Genomic DNA, 17032 nt, shown 5'->3' on the forward strand with positions numbered 1-17032 from the left:
ATCATATCGGACCACTTTCACATGGTCACACTACAAGACATCATTCCACTGCTCAAACAGCAAGATTACATGACCACATTAGACCTAAAAGATGCGTACTTTCATATACCGATACATCCTTCTCACAGAAAGTACCTAAGGTTCGTATTCAAAGGAATACATTACCAATTCAAGGTGTTGCCATTCGGAATAACAACTGCACCAAGAGTATTCACAAAATGTCTAGCAGTAGTAGCAGCACATATCAGAAGACAACAAATACATGTGTTTCCTTACCTAGACGATTGGCTAATCAAGACCAACACAGTAAGAAAGTGCACAAACAACACCACATATGTCATACAAACCCTTCACAAACTGGGTTTCTCCATCAACTATACAAAGTCACACCTCGAACCGTGTCAGACACAACAATATCTAGGGGCAACCATCAACACATCAAAAGGAATTGCCACTCCAAGTCCACAAAGACTTCAAGCATTCCACAAGGTAATAAGTGCTATGTTTCCAAACCAAAAGATACAAGCAAAATTTGTGCTAAAACTTCTAGGCATGATGTCATCATGCATAGCCATTGTCCCAAATGCAAGACTACACATGCGACCCTTACAACAGTGCCTAGCATCACAATGGTCACAAGCACAGGGTCAACTTCTAGATCTGGTGTTGGTAGACCGCCAAACATACCTCTCGCTTCTATGGTGGAACAGCAACAATTTAAACAAAGGGCGGACATTTCAGGACCCAGTGCCTCAATACGTTATAACAACAGATGCTTCCATGACAGGGTGGGGAGCACACCTCAATCACCACAGCATTCAAGGACAATGAGATGTACACCAAACAAAATTTCATATAAATTACCTAGAGCTGTTAGCAGTATTTCTAGCGTTAAAAGCCTTTCAACCCATAATAACACACAAATACATTCTTGTCAAAACAGACAACATGACAACAATGTATTATTTAAACAAACAAGGAGGAACACACTCAACACAATTGTGTCTCCTAACACAAAAAATATGGCAGTGGGCGATTCACAACCACATTCGCCTAATAGCACAATTTATTCCAGGGATCCAAAACCAACTAGCAGACAACCTTTCGCGAGATCACCAACAAGTCCACGAATGGGAAATTCACCCCCAAGTTCTGAACAATTACTTTCAAATTTGGGGAACACCCCAGATAGATTTGTTCGCAACAAAAGAAAACGCAAAATGCCAAAACTTCGCATCCAGGTACCCACACCGCGAATCACAAGGCAATGCTCTATGGATGAGTTGGTCAGGGATATTTGCATACGCTTTTCCCCCTCTCCCTCTCCTTCCATATCTAGTAAACAAATTGAGTCAAAACCAACTCAAACTCATACTGATAGCACCCACATGGGCAAGACAACCTTGGTATACAACTCTACTAGACCTTTCACTAGTACCGCATGTCAAACTACCCAACAGACCAGATCTGTTAACACAACACAAACAACAGATCAGGCATCCAAACCCAGCATCATTGAATCTAGCAATTTGGCTCCTGAAATCCTAGAATTCGGACACTTAGACCTCACACAAGAATGTATGGAGGTCATAAAACAAGCTAGAAAAGCTTCCACTAGACACTGCTATGCATCTAAGTGGAAAAGATTTGTTTGCTACTGCCATACCAATCAAATCCAACCATTGCATGCCTCTACAAAGGACATAGTGGGATACTTACTACATTTGCAAAAAGCAACCCTCGCTTTTTCATCTATAAAAATACACCTCACAGCAATATCTGCTTACCTACAAACTACTCATTCATCGTCTCTATTTAGAATACCAGTTATTAAAGCATTCATGGAAGGGCTAAAAAGAATTATACCACCAAGAACACCACCAGTTCCTTCATGGAACCTTAAGATCGTCTTAACAAGACTCATGGGTCCACCTTTTGAACCCATGCATTCCTGTGAATTGCAATATTTAACGTGGAAAGTCGCATTTCTCATTGCAATCACATCCCTCAGAAGAGTAAGTGAAATACAGGCATTTACCATACAAGAACCATTTATTCAAATACACAAAAATAAAATAGTTCTAAGAACAAATCCAAAATTTGTACCAAAAGTAATCTCACCATTCCATTTAAATCAAACAGTAGAATTACCAGTGTTCTTCCCACAGCCAGATTCCGTGGCTGAAAGGGCACTACATACATTAGACATCAAAAGAGCACTAATGTACTACATTGACAGAACAAAGTTAATCAGGAAAACAAAACAACTGTTCATAGCTTTTCAAAAACCACACATAGGAAATCCAATCTCTAAACAAGGCATTGCTAGATGGATAGTCAGATGTATTCAAACATGCTATCTTAAAGCCAAGAGAGAATTGCCTATTACACCAAAGGCACACTCCACCAGAAAGAAAGGTGCTACAAAGGCCTTTCTAGGAAACATTCCTATGAGCGAAATATGTAAGGCTGCAACCTGGTCTACGCCTCATACATTTACTAAACACTACTGTGTAGATGTACTAAATGCACAACAAGCTACAGTGGGCCAAGCTGTACTAAGAACATTATTCCAAACTACTTCAACTCCTATAGGCTAAACCACCGCTTTTAGGGGAGGTAACTGCTTTATAGTCTATGCTCAACATGTGTATCTGCAGCAACATATGCCATCGAACTGAAAAGGTCACTTACCCAGTGTACATCTGTTCGTGGCATTAGTCGCTGCAGATTCACATGTGCCCTCCCGCCTCCCCGGGAAGCCTGTAGCCGTTTAGAAGTAAATCTTAAATCTTAAACATTTGTACATTTGTAAATAATTATTATAAACTTTTTATGTACATACGTATTCACTCCATTGCATGGGCACTATTTATAGCAAACAACTCTAGCCTCACCCTCTGCGGGGAAAACAATCTAAGATGGAGTCGACGCCCATGCGCAATGGAGCCGAAGAGGGAGGAGTCCTTCGGTCCCGTGACCAAAAAAGACTTCTTCGAAGAAAAACAACTTGTAATACTCCGAGCCCAACACCAGGCAGCGGACTGTGCTCAACATGTGAATCTGCAGCGACTAATGCCACGAACAGATGTACACTGGGTAAGTGACATTTTAATTTCCTGGATACGACAAGCCTACGTTAGATACAGTAATTCCAATTGATTTTTGGGTTGATAATTTTAGCAACCTTTTTAATCCAGAGAATACAGGAATCATTAGGGATTTTAATGAAGATGCAGCTCACAACTCAGTTATGTATGAGGCTTTGTGTGATTTCATTACAATAAAGGATGTCAGCCTTGTTATCACCTATAGCCTGCTGGGAAAAGCCCCTAATGGGACCCACTGGACCTTTTTAGAAAATTTGACACTCTGGGCCCCTATTCTGACTGATGTCTTCAAAGTTTGGGGGTATCTCATCCCCTCTTGGTTTGAAGCTATAGTTGTGCCTATGTTTAAAAAGGGAAAATAGAAATCATTTTGGACAGTTCCTTAAAAATTATGGGGAGGGTTCTTGCTGCCAAACCTGAAGCCTGGCTGCAGGATAACCAATATCTAGCAAGAGCCCATTATTGTTTCCATCAGGAACAGGAACTGTTGAGCAGTGTCTTAGCTTACAATTGACCATTATATGTCAGAGCTAAGAGGGATACCATCCACCTTGTGTTCATAGACCTCGTCTCCGCCTTTGATTTGGTCAATAGGAGGAATTTGTGGGATAGGATGGACAGGCTGGGAGTCTTCCAAGGCTTAATTGGACTCTTGCAGAGACTGCAGTGGGACACTACTATAAGGGTTAAGAATGGCAGGGACCGGGCACTTACGTAGCATTCGGTCCCATCTGGAAGTAAGGCAATGGTGCATGATTACCCTGCTCTTGTTCCTCATTTATATTAATGATTTAGAAGCACATTTAATCACAATGGGGAGCGATCAACCTATGATTAAGTTGAGAGCTCTCCCTGTACTTTTATATGCAGATGATGCAGTCCTAATGTCAAGAACTGCTAAAGGCCTTTCAACTTCTCTTAGACTAATTTCTTAGCAGAAATTCTGAGAGTAAAGTCATTCACGTATGTGGGCCTGCGTTTTGTTAAAAATTTATCCTGGCATAATTTGCACCATTCTAGGGCTACGTAGACAGAAAGTTGTTGAATCGGTCTTCTCTTTTGCTAGAAGGTTGGGACAAAAAAACTATCAGAGAAATGTTCGATATATACAGATGTAAATGTATTTCCGTGGCGAGTTATGGAGCAGGAGTGTGGGGCTATAAAGGACCTGTGGATACAGCAGCACGTTGAAAACATATTTCTACGTAAAATGTTGGCAGTCCCACAATCTGCCCACCTTTATGTGTCTATCAGAATTAGAGCTAGCCCCCTTGGTGGTTAAAATTGAACTGGATCTATTTTTACTAAAGGTGGGGTAATCAGGAAGTGCAACTATCAAGAGACGTTCTTGAGGATTACTTTCTCTTGATCATGCGCTGGACATCCCCTGATTAAGATATGTTAAGAAGACATTTTTATAGGCGTGGGATTCCTGGACCTGTTAAGTAACCTGATGAGTTTTGACCCTAAGGCCATACTTAATGAGAAGGAAGCTTTAGGGAGTAGACAAAATAGACTCCACCAGGTGGAATTTTACAAGCTGTCAGCCTGGTGTAATTACACCTTCATTAATCAGACGTTTGGGTGTGAGTCCTACCTTTCCTGGTTTCATAAGGGAAATGTGAGGTTGTATTTAACTCGACTGTGATTAAACTTAGTGCATTTTTTGTTGCCTTCCCTCTGAATGGAGTCTGGGGATGTTTTTTTTTTTTTTTTAACCAATTTTTGAATATTTCAGGCATACACAAAGACAATTAGTAGATCCAGAGCCATACAAAAGTTACGATAATTACAGTCCCAACACTCAAATCGTATACATGTGTAAGCATTATATATGAGGCATGAGTCATTGGTCCATTTTAGAACATCAGAACAATAAGAACATAGAAGTCATAGCTGTTACATTGTCTCATAGATGAAATGTCATAAGGTCATCAAGTTGTTTTGCATCTCCTCCTGTCATAATCACCAGTCCTGCAAGATTATTCCTGGATTCCACATACATAGCTAGCAATGCAACCAAATTACTGAGCTCTACTGCCTAAGAGCTAACTTGCCTGGAGGTAAGGGATTGTATGGGTGCATAAAGGAAAAGAAGAATCAGAGAGAGCGATGTCTATTCTGGGAGTTCTTCCTTAAATGTTTGTAAACCGTGGAAGTGCCTCTCAGTCCACAGCCATGGGAACCCTGCGCATACTGCAAATCTCTGCGCATCTAAGCCCTACAGCTTCAGCCTTTGCTACGTAGGCATCGCTGCACACCATTGTTGCAGTCCTGTGAGAGTGTAGGCCTTCCAATGTAATGCAATGCAATTGTTCTGCAACTTATCAAAGCTAGGTTAATAAAGCGTTTTGCTACTTTACTAGGCCTCTTTAAACATACAAAAGGAGTTGGTGACCCATCCATGATGCATTTGCTGGTGCATCCCTTTATCTGTGTTATTGCACTGGCATTGTCATGCCAGAGTGACACTACCACTGGGCAGGTCCAAAACATATGTGCTAAATCAGCAGCTGGACTCCAGCACCTGGGGCAGTCAGAGGAAAAACCAACCATTTTGTGGAGGTATTCTTGCATGAGATAAAGCCCTATGTAAAATATTGTGCTGTATATACTGGAATTTTTCATTACGTGATTTTTTTTCCGAGGATATATTAGCGCTCTTTCACATTATTTGTCTGTGAATTCCCTGCCTATATTTTATTCCCAGCATCTGCGAGTCGGCAATAAGAGTTCATGTAGGGTATATGCTAGGGTGTGGGTAAACCAAGCAATCAATTGACGACCACTGCCTATAGTGTGGAGCGTTGTTAATTGTGTACTAATGGGTGCTGTTCTGGTTCAGTGTCTGTAATGTGCCATAACTGTGTTAAGGCAGCCAAGAGTCGACCATGCTCCAAGAAGTGTCCTTGTTGGTATGTCCAAGTTTGTTCATAGCTGCTCAAAGACCACAAGAGCACCGTTGTGGAACAGAGCCCCAAGAATGCCTACTCTGGCATCCTGTCAGGAGGCGCTCCCTTCCTATCATGCTATGGAAGGGGTTAATCGAGTTGAGCCTAATTTCGAGAGAGTATAGCGGAATAGATAGCATGAGTAGCAGGCTCTGCCGAAAATGGTCAATAGCTAAGCATAGTAAATTATTAGAGTTATGTGGGAGTTTTGCCCGAGGAAAGAATGCCTCATTAACCACCTGTTGCACGCGGCCAGGGGATGCCATTCCCAATTCCTCCAACAGGCATCCCACCAGCCAAAGAGCAGGCCACTGGAGCTATGCAGCTAGGTAGTAATGCAAAAAGTTGGGGGGTCCCATGCCCCCTTTGTCCACAGGATGTTGTAATTTGCGCAACATAAATTGGCATCTTCCTTTGTTCCAAATAGAGCTACCTAGTGTGACTTGAAGCATATGAAAAAGTAATACAGTAAATGGGGAAGCATCACCATTTTAGGTAGACTCTCCCCTGGACCTTGAGTGGGAACAAATGCCAAAAGGCCATTTGGGGCAGAGAAGAGCAATGGCTTTGGTGAGATTCCCATCTATGAGAACTTGAGTCTTGTGGTATATCTGTATGCCTAAGTAGAGGAATGTGCAAGGCGTGTATGCCTAAGTAGCAGAATGTGCAAGGCTCCCAGCGTAAAGGTTGTGTTACCACTAATAAATGCTGTGGCGGGCAGTCTGGATGTAGGGAACAGACCGGATTTGGCCCAGTTTACTCCCTGGCCGGAAGCTGCTTGAATTTTCAAAAGGATAGTCGTGATGTCTAATATGCCGTCCCTAATGTCACATATCGAGATGAAAACATTATCCGCATATAGCAAATCTGTATGTACTTTCCATTTAGTGGAATGCCCTTCGTCCTAGCCTGTTGTTGGAGCCTCTGTGCCAGAGGCTTCATAGCCAAGGCAAAGAGAAGGGGGAATAGGGAACAACCCTGTTGCGTCTCTGCTCACTGAAAACGGGTTGGAGATGCATTGTTCCATCTTCACTTAGGCTGTGGGTTTTGTGTTCAAGAGGCATATAAGTCTCTGAACCAAGGTGGTTGAGGTAGAAAACGTTTACTCCCAGTCCAGTTTGTCAAACGCCTTTTCTAACTTAACACCATACGAGCAGCGTAAGGCCATTTAGTGGGGGAAGAGTTCAGTACCGGCATATGTTCAAGGAGGCAGGCTGCTATAATTTTGCTCAGTATTTTTTAGCCAAAGCCCAGCATAGAAAGCGGATGGTATGAGTTTAATTCTAAAGGCTCCTTATCAGGATTGGGAAGAGTTATATGGAGGGACTCTAAGAGCAGTGGTGGAAGTTCCCGTTCCGCAGCGCAGCTTTGTAGTGCTCAAGGAGTTTAGGCGCTAGTAGGTTTGCATCCTGTCTGCAAAAGGAGAGTTGTATAAAGCTTGGTAGGGGTGTGGTGAGCGTGTCTACTTGGTTAGAATGTAAAGAGGTCGGGGTTTGTCTGATCATATTGACAGGTGGTGTAGGGGCTGCGCATCGCAGGAGCCATGCTAGTAGGCGACTCAACTAATTCCCTTCCACATGCATTTTGGCATGGTATGCTCCTGGCATTGCAATTGCTGTACTAGTTGAGTATTTGTGTCCAAGGCTAAAGTTAATGCATGTCTGTTTTCTGGGTTTGTATGAGCTGCAACTTCTAGTGTTTTAAGCATGGCTTCAGTTTGCACCAGTTCCCTGTGTAGGTCTGCTCTAACTCCCACCACAGTACGGATACAGTGCCCTCATAACACACTCCACTGGACGGGGAAGTTGATGTGCCCTATTCTCAGACAAATGGAGCAATGATGTCCCTTGTATGTCATCTCGAAATACTTGGTCTTCCAGCATAATAGGCTCCAGTCGCAAAGTTGGAACTGTCGGAGGTATCACCCCCTACCCCCCCAATTAAAAACTGTATCAAAAGTGGGTTGTGGTCTCAGACTGTCTTTCCTAAATATTCAGCCACAGTAGATTGCCCCTGGAGGGATGGGTGACAGACGATGTGGTCCAGTCTCACATGTAAGTCATGGAGAGGTGAGATATATGAATAATTCCTAGTGTCTGGATAAAGGGTGTGCTATCTATCTAGTAGTGACCAATGTGATAGGCATTGAGAGAAATAAGCAGCAGTCATTACAATTGGGGAGGTTGGCAAGGGGGGGGGTTGTCACCTGCCCAATTGTGGGTCAAGTACGCTATTAAAATCACCCCCACAGACCCATGGAACTTGTGCCCATTTGGTCCAGATAGCCGAGAGGTCTGTGAAGAAGGCTGCTTGTACCACATTGGAAACATATATACTAAGCCAATAAGACAGGTCTGCCATCTAGTTGCCCCTCCACCAAAACATAACGCCCTTCTGGGTCATTTTCCACTGTAGTACGAACCTTCTGTATATCTCCTGAAAGAATGATGGCAACCATGCCATTTCTTTAGGTTTGGCTCACACTCAATGACACAGCACAACTTCCTCCTCTTTGCTCAGTCCCCAAGCAGTCTCCCCCCCAGGATCCTTTCCTTGTTCTGTCCTACCTTTTCACATAAGACAAAGACATCAAATGGCCCCACCGTCTTATCCCATTTCCACGTGTATAATATTTTGGAATAGCCTCAATGCTTTCTTCACTGGACCATTGCTAATGCTGAAGATTGAAGGCTCTGGACTACGGTTTCTTGACCTTGCAGCGAATAGCACTTCAGTATGCTCCAGAGCCTAAGGTACATGCATCCATTGTGATGATGCAATGATCTTCTGACTGAAGAGGCATGCCCTCTCTGAAGATCTTCCAATCCAACCACAACCCAGTCCCTGTTTGACATAGGAGGAATTGGAATCTATTTGGTTTGGAATTCTCACTTTCTGTTAAAGTTCTGGTGAAGGAGGACAACAAGGTGCAAATGCAAGTGAGCCCATGGCGAAAGGGAGACACCTGATGCCAAAAACCCCTGAAGTTTCAGCCAAACCCTTACCAAAAGTTTTAGATTCAGAAGTAACATTCCTACTGTTTGCTGAATCACCGGTGCTGTTTTTTCTGGTTAAAAACTACAAACCCTTCAGTGTTGAACTTTGTCCCAAAAACACTAACTCCTGCTTTGGAATTAGTTGGCATTTTTCACGTTTATTAGGAAGCCATGTTGCACCAGATATCTCTGCACAGCTTTCAACCCCTCCTCTGCTTTCTTCTCCGTTGTAGCATAGAGGAGCCAGTTGTGCAAATACAGAAATTTACTTCATCACTGCAAAAGAAGCAAAGCCACCAGTGGTGGGCTCTATCTTTGTAAACACTTGTAGAGCAAGATTCATTCTGAATGAAAGAACATTGAACTGGAAATGTTGGTAATGGGAACAGAACCTCTGGTATTTCTGAGGTGATGGTACTATTCTTACGACGTCCAATTAAGTTTCTGAAGATTAGTTGATTCATGAGAGAGAAACCCCATGTTCTCCTTTGCATGTCTCCGTACTCTAGGCTCTTTACCAATATATTTCCCTTTCTGTTCATCCCATCCCTCCTTAATCCTGGAATAGGATGTAAGGGTTTCCCACCACCAGTCTCTTAGTTCTTCCAAATGCTCTATTTTCAGGAGAGGAGGAATTTGATGATGCTAAATAAGTGTAGTCCAGCTCCACATGATGGTGCTTATTGTTTTGTTCGCCCATGATGCCGAAAACTGGTGCAAAATTAGAAAAACCAAAATCACCCTGATACCAAGCATTTGAACTGACCTCCTTTACCTAGCATTGTGATCACCTTTCACGCTCCTAACGCAGAGATGAATGTGTGTGGAAAGTCGAACCCCTCTTCCTCTCTTGAGCACGTGTGGATCTTCAAACAGTGCCAGGCCTATTCAGGCACTTTCACTTGGGATGGCAAGTAAGTAGAAAACAGTAACTTTACGACTGTCAGTAGTAGACATATATTAATCACCTTGGGATTCTCAAGAAGTGCTAGAAAATAATAAACAATTAACCCTCATGAATCCAAGTGGAGCAGAGTGTTTTTTTTTGGGTGAAGTGTATTCAGTGGTGTTCTGTTGGAGAAAAATATTTACAAATGCTCGAGGTGGGCAAGAACAATATGAACCACTCTCAAAACTAAGCATAACTTTTCTATGATACCCAAATCCAGTCAAGGCCTCTTACATACATTTCCCAGAGATTCTCTTCCAGGTTGGACACCGGAAAAACAAAACAGGAGGATGCTGGGTAAACCATGCAATATATAGTACCTGGAGGAATGTATGTTTTTTTTTTGTACAGCATTTCGTGGTTCGTTTTTTGTGTTGCCCAGCAGAGGTAAAACCGTGGGCTGTTGTTATTATGTAGCCCATCTTCCCTGGCTTTGATCATAATCCTGCTCCACTCTGGCGACCACCCACCAATAATCCTGTATCCCACTCTCAGCCTTCACTGCAAACCAGGAGTTTTCCTTGTGCCAAAGGTCTTCCTGATTAAATAAAACTGAACAGCTGGTTGAAGCTCAGAAACCACACCTTTGTAATCTAAAACTACGTAGTAGGAGATAGAACACATATTAGACTGTGTTTTCCTTCCAAAAACTGTCATTCCACAGCCTTGAATTGGAAAGATTAAACACACAATTGACATCCTATAAGTGTGTGTACCTGGACTCTGAAGGCATGGGCAGTCTCTTAACAGCTCAAACCAATTTGCATACCACAGGGCTTTTTCCAACTGCCTCATTCACAGGCAGGTGCCTTGACTGAAATTAGCCAAGTCTCTGGTTGCCAGCTTGGACCAAAAATTGAGAATATAGACAACCTTTGGCCTCACACAATTCAAATTCTGTGCCTGACACCAACATGATTATTTTTCCCATAGAGATCCTATCTCTTGACCATAACCTCAGTCCAATCTCCTTGACTAAATGACACAGCCTATATAGATACAACTGGGAGAACTCCATGTTGCCCCTATCCCCCCCCACCAGGTGTCAGGGGCATTGTTCCATTCATGATCAGTTGGTGCAACTGTTGCAGATCACCTGTTAGAATCTTCAGAGATTTGGTCTCCTAACTGGGGCTATAATCCGGATGATGTAGATGGTGAAGGGTTGAAAGACTTGATTTTTCCTCAGTGACCGGTCCTGAACGAAACAACCTGCTGGCTCTGGATACCAAGAAAAGTAACTTGGAAGCTGATGAGCCAACTGAGATGCAGAATGATTTATCTCTCAGAGACCCCTATCCCCGCATCCGATTCTGAAACATTTATGTGAACCAACTTCCTCTCACTGAAATCCTGGCATTGCATCACCAATGCAATTCTGACTTTCAGTAGGCACTTGACTATTGCAGACATTTTCTTATCCAGGCAGAATTGTGAATACTCCTTGGACAAGTGTGTGAGTTTCTCCTAGAGTGTGATTTATCTCACCACCAAGCTATTGTCCATCTTTAGTAGTATGCAGAAGGTCATTGTGTCCATGGACCGCAAAAGAGCTGGCCACAAGTTCTAAACAGTTAATGTGAAGGCTTAACTCCTTTCTGTACTCCTTTCTCCTGTGCTTTGCCCCTCATTCGTACCTGTTGGTATCTGACTATGTGACTAGGTCTGGAGTGGGACTGAAAATGGCCATTTTGTTCCAGGCCTCTTTGTCAGATAAGTTTACTGGTCCTAAATAAGTGAAGTTTCTATGTAGTTGTGATGCCTTGAGTTTCTTAGGTGCCCTGTATTGAAAGGGTCATGTGAATTTGAATAGAGGAAGCTAAGAGTCTGCCAGTCCTAAATGTCTTTTTTTTTTTTTTTTTTGGCAACTTGGTTTACATTTTCGACATGGAGTTGAAAGAGCATCACAAATTGCATGTAAATGGGATTTGGCTTGACACAAAATATACTAATATTCTAAGTCATAGATCCAAGACACACTATTCTCCTGGGTTTTACTGGTTCTTTGCTCACACGGTGTGAAAAATATTATGATCTTGTGCCTCTTGACATACATTGCGGATGGGTGGCTGCCAAAAAGAACTATGGAAGATTCCTTGCACATCACCGCTGCAGTCAGAATAGCTCCGTGTCTGCCTTTGTTGTCAAAGGGTGTTACGACAAGTTGAAAATTAAGAAAGTCTGCTGCTGGCACTCTTCACTGTCCTCAGTGCCTCTTGCTGAAGCACTGCACATACCGGTGAACGTACACTGCCTGTTGCCACCACCCTGCCTTTGTTGGCATCCCATAATGATTCTTACCCAATTCAGATCGGTAGTAGACAGGGCTTTCAGGTTTTTCATTTTTCCATTTGGCCAGATTGATGGTTTGCTTACAGAAGTGAGAATGCTAATAAAAAGTAGAAAGGATAAAGCCTTGAAAGAAAAATGAGAGAAGAGAAAACAATTTAGACCAATTCATGAACTTTAAAAAACATATTTTGATGGACAGGATCTTTCAGGGTAGTTAGACCATTGGCTTTTGAATTTTTTTTTTGCCTAGTGATAGTAAGCTGATCAACCTCTGACATATTCTTACCCAGTAGTGCCACCTTATCCCTCATTCTCAGTACTCTCAATCAGTAAAGTGCCATTTTCTTGATGGAGCTATAGATCCTATAGCAGTGTCCCGAAATACATTTCAACTTACCTTAACAAAAATGACGGAAGAATCATCTAATCTGTGATGTACATTTCATTTCATCAGGTAGCTTCCTTTTTTAAAGATATGGGCCTCGAAAAGTCATTACCATTGTGAAACCTATTCTGGGTGTGAATTCCACTCCAAGCATTAGTGGACTTTCTGTTGGAAAAGTAACCGCGTAGACTAATGTTACTGGTCTTCCTCTGAATTAGGCTTGGTGACCTGGCTTTTTGATTTTGATCAGATTTGTTTGCCAATGGGTTAGAATCCTAGTTCACCTTTGTGTGATTATTTTGTATTTTCCAAAGATTCTTGCTAGGTTCTAAGTCTCCTTGGTTCAAGCCTAGATTGTAGTCCTCCCATTGAACTTGGAGTCGTAAAGAAACAGCATAACCAACCATTTATACTGCCCTGTAATTACTGACTGCTTCGGTATCCCGAGAGGTAGTGGTAGCCTGGTACTATTTCTGTAAGGATGCGGCATTCCATTCTACACAACCAACATCAGAAGGTGTTGAGGAAATTGCAAAATATTTAGGGACTTTGGCAGGCCCACTTTGAAATGTGTGGCCTAGAAAGTCGTTTTTGAAAAGAGAGGGTGAGGCCAAAAGCTTAAGAGTTCCTAGGGATCTGTAAAAAAAAAAAAAAAAATACCCTGTAAGTGTTACAGGATGGAGTCGTCAACTATATTTGTTCTACACTGAGCAAAGGCCAATAAAGATTTAATGAAGAAATCAATTCATTGTCTTTGGAGCATAGGTTTAGGTTATCACCTCCCTCTCCCCCCAAAAGATCCTTCTTTAACTGTTGATTATTTCCTTTAGATCAGATTCTTCTTTCCCCAATGGAGGAGAACCAATGCTAATTTGCATAAGGCTTTGTCTAGTCTGAGGTGGCATAGTGGGCAAAAGAAATGATGAGTTGGAATGTTATCCCAGGTGATTGCCAGGGGTTAGGTTATTGTAAATATTCCTCCAATCACCTTTGGTGTGTCTGGTTTCATGAAGGGTAGCCTATGATGCTGCAGACTGTGGGTACACACCCATATCTAGTATCTGAGTGCAAGGGTTGTTTGTTAAAATATAGTGCTGTTTGTTTTTTAAGACCCATCAGTATTGAAAACCTATACAATAGTCCTGATGGTGTTAACATTCTATCATGGGCATTGAATTGTATTGTTATTTATTTAGCTCTTTTAAAATGTATTCTAATCTCTTGATTATTGTTCCAAACTCTGCAGCAATTTAAATGATAGCTTTAAGTATCACTAAGTAAAGAATATTTTTTTTCAAAACAATGGGTAGCAGTATATCCAATATTGGATTTGATTGATACAAATACAGTATATGCAAAAGGTTGCTAAACTTTAGTGATTTACTGGGAAATGGGGGGAAGGTCAAAGCAGGAAAGTGGGTTTGCCAGTTATGGTGTAAAGTTGATCCCCAAGATGGAAGTTTAAATTCCGATGTTAATTAGTTTGTTGGTTTTCGATATGTTTGTATCAAAGCACTAATTTACTAGAGTTGTTTTGTTTGATACTACTAAAGCTATGCATATAAAGGTTTTGGGTGAAGGATATGTGACTAATGTGTGAGCAGTTGTGGGTCTTTTGTATCAGAATGTTGAGGCTGCATTCTGATTATTATTATTTTTTTTTTTTTTAAGAAGATGATCTTTAAGGAAGTCAGCAAAGTAATTAGGAAAACAGTTGAACCAAATTGTTTACCTGTAATTTTTAGCATTATAATCACAGAGGTCTTGGAGGATAGAAGCTTCAATGTATTGTGATATTAGCTTGGATGCAGGTGTCTGTAAACTGATTGATTTAGAAGCGCCAGCCTTTCTATGCTGGAATCATGCATTGTGTCAATGTGGTATTTAATAGAAATATGTACGTCACTAATGGCTGCCCTAAACAGTTTGGGAAGAGCTGGATACTACTCCATTCCTGATTGTATGATTATTTTGATGAATGATAAGATTTTAGCATTCTTGATTTCTGTTCTTAAGCAAAGTAGGAACTATTTGTATAATTGCATGTATTTCAGTCCTTAGTCACCCTACTTTTACTTTTATTTCGCCCCTCTTTCTCTCCTATTTTCAATATTTGACAAACAAATATTGTCCAGATATAGGGGGTCATTCTGACCCTGGCGGCCGGTGGCCGCCAGGGCCACCGACCACGGGAGCACCGCCAACAGGCTGGCGGTGCCCCCACGAGCATTCTGACCGCGGCGGTTCAGCCGCGGTCAGAAGCGGAAAGTCGGCGGTCTCCCGCCGACTTTCCGCTGCTCGGGGTAATCCTCCATGGCTGCGGAGCGCGCTCCGCAGCCATGGGGATTCTGACACCCCCTACCGCCATCCTGTTCCTGGCGGGTCTCCCGCCAGGAACAGGATGGCGGTAGGGGGTGCCGCGGGGCCCCTGGGGGCCCCTGCAGTGCCCATGCCCATGGCATGGGCACTGCAGGGGCCCCCGTAAGAGGGCCCCGCAAAGTATTTCAGTGTCTGCCATGCAGACACTGAAATACGCGACGGGTGCAACTGCACCCGTCGCACCCCTGCAACTACGCCGGCTCAATTCTGAGCCGGCGTCCTCGTTGCAGGGGCATTTCCTCTGGGCCGGCGGGCGCTCTTTTGGAGAGCGCCCGCCGGCCCAGAGGAAATGTTAGAATGGCCGCCGCGGTCTTGTGACCGCGGTGCGGTCATTTGGCGGCGGAACCTTGGCGGACGGCCTCCGCCGTCCGCCAAGGTTAGAATCAGGCCCATAGACATTTAAACCTAAACCTAGAAAAGTTGTGGCTGGTACTGTCATTCCTGATTTTCTACAGTACACCTTATACCAACCCGATCACAAAATAATAATATATATTTTAGTGGGTTTGGTCTAGCAGGAGATCAGAGAGCGGTGTCTCCTCAAGGGGAAGGGACAGTAGTTGTGATAGCTGAGCACTTGGATCACCCATGTGGTAGCCACTACCTGTGTTGTCCCTTGTGTAGCAGAAGACTACAGATGAGCTTAGCCTCTCTTTCTTGCAGCCTTCAGCGTTTTCTGTTTTTGCCTCATGATATGCTTGCTCTTACAAGGACCAGTAGTATTAAAATATGTGCTGTAGGATATAACAAAATGTATAAATGTTTTCTTAGTCATAAGCACATTTACATTTGTTTTTATCTTCAAGTTGCATTTGGAGGGTGGTCAAAGGGAGAGTAACTTTTTGGATATTGCTAGATTTGTGAGGTCTAATGGTGTAAGAAATGGTTTCACTCACAGTTGAATCTTTGTTTCCCCTTCAGACATCTACTTCATCACTGTTTCCAGGCGCTTATGGATCATGGTGTGAAAGTGGCCTCTGTGTTGGCCTATTCATTTAGCCGACGATGTTCCTATATTGCAGAATCGGATGCAAATGTTAAAGAGAAAGCAATCCAAATTGGATTTGTCTTAGGTAAGTAGTGAGAAGTATTTTTTAGTCCACATGTGGCTCTCAAATTCTCTTGTCTTATTTCGGAATGGTCACCTGCAAGAACTCATTTGAGACCGTTCTTAAGCAGGAAACTTTGAAAAAAAAAAACTTCCTGACATCTTTAATAAGTATGACATAATCATAAGAATGCTATGCCATCCTTTGGAAGGAAATGCATATTTAGCCATTCAGCATGTATTACTCATAGTTCTGTTGAAGGATATTCAAACTGGTATTGCTGGTATAGGTACATTTATCAATCCACATAGGTGGATAGGGCTTCTTTTTGTTTGTTGAAAGAGACAAACAGCTGTTGGTGGAAACAAAAATGACCGAAGAATCACCTAATCTCTTTGTTTAGAATATTGGATTTCATGATACTCATAATTCACTAAGAGTCACACACAACTGGATAGCTCAAAAGTATATGATTATCATAAAACTGGTTTCTCAAATTGATTTTGAACCTATCCTGTTTCTCCAGTATAGCCTGTACAAGGTTAAAACGGGGTTCACGTAGGTTGGTGCAGATTTTAAAAATGTATATAGAGGACCACACAATATTTTTCATTTGTCCTTTACCTTTAAAAAGCTCAGCTTGCTACAGCTGGCCTCCACGATGTCTCACAGCAAGTACTATCAGGTGGCAGCTTAATTTTCTCTGCAACTCAGCAACTTTAATTTAGTGCCCATTTTCTTGACTTGTATTTTCATCATATGAACCCTGCTTGATGCTTTCATCCCATTTAGATAGCTGACAGTAATTAAATTTAAATAACTTAACTCCATTATCTTGCAAGAGGATGTCCCATTACTGATTTCACGGTTCACAAGCAGATTGAACTTGGGTGCTGAGAGTATCTCTCAAACATTGTGGGG

The 17032-nt window shown here is 42.3% G+C and overlaps 1 protein-coding gene across 2 annotated transcripts in view; it reads left to right on the forward strand.

Annotated features, from left to right (window-relative positions):
- APPBP2 (amyloid beta precursor protein binding protein 2) overlaps positions 1 to 17032 on the forward strand; it is a 337597-nt gene that overhangs the window by 96633 nt on the left and 223932 nt on the right. For both annotated transcript variants that reach the window (XM_069226533.1, XM_069226534.1), the window contains one exon: positions 15984 to 16135. In XM_069226533.1, the coding sequence (XP_069082634.1) occupies positions 15984 to 16135 (152 nt within the window). The remainder of the gene's footprint in view (positions 1 to 15983; positions 16136 to 17032) is intronic.

This window comes from Pleurodeles waltl, chromosome 3_2 (genome assembly GCF_031143425.1).
Source record: "Pleurodeles waltl isolate 20211129_DDA chromosome 3_2, aPleWal1.hap1.20221129, whole genome shotgun sequence".
In the NCBI taxonomy this organism is placed as follows: domain Eukaryota; kingdom Metazoa; phylum Chordata; class Amphibia; order Caudata; family Salamandridae; genus Pleurodeles; species Pleurodeles waltl.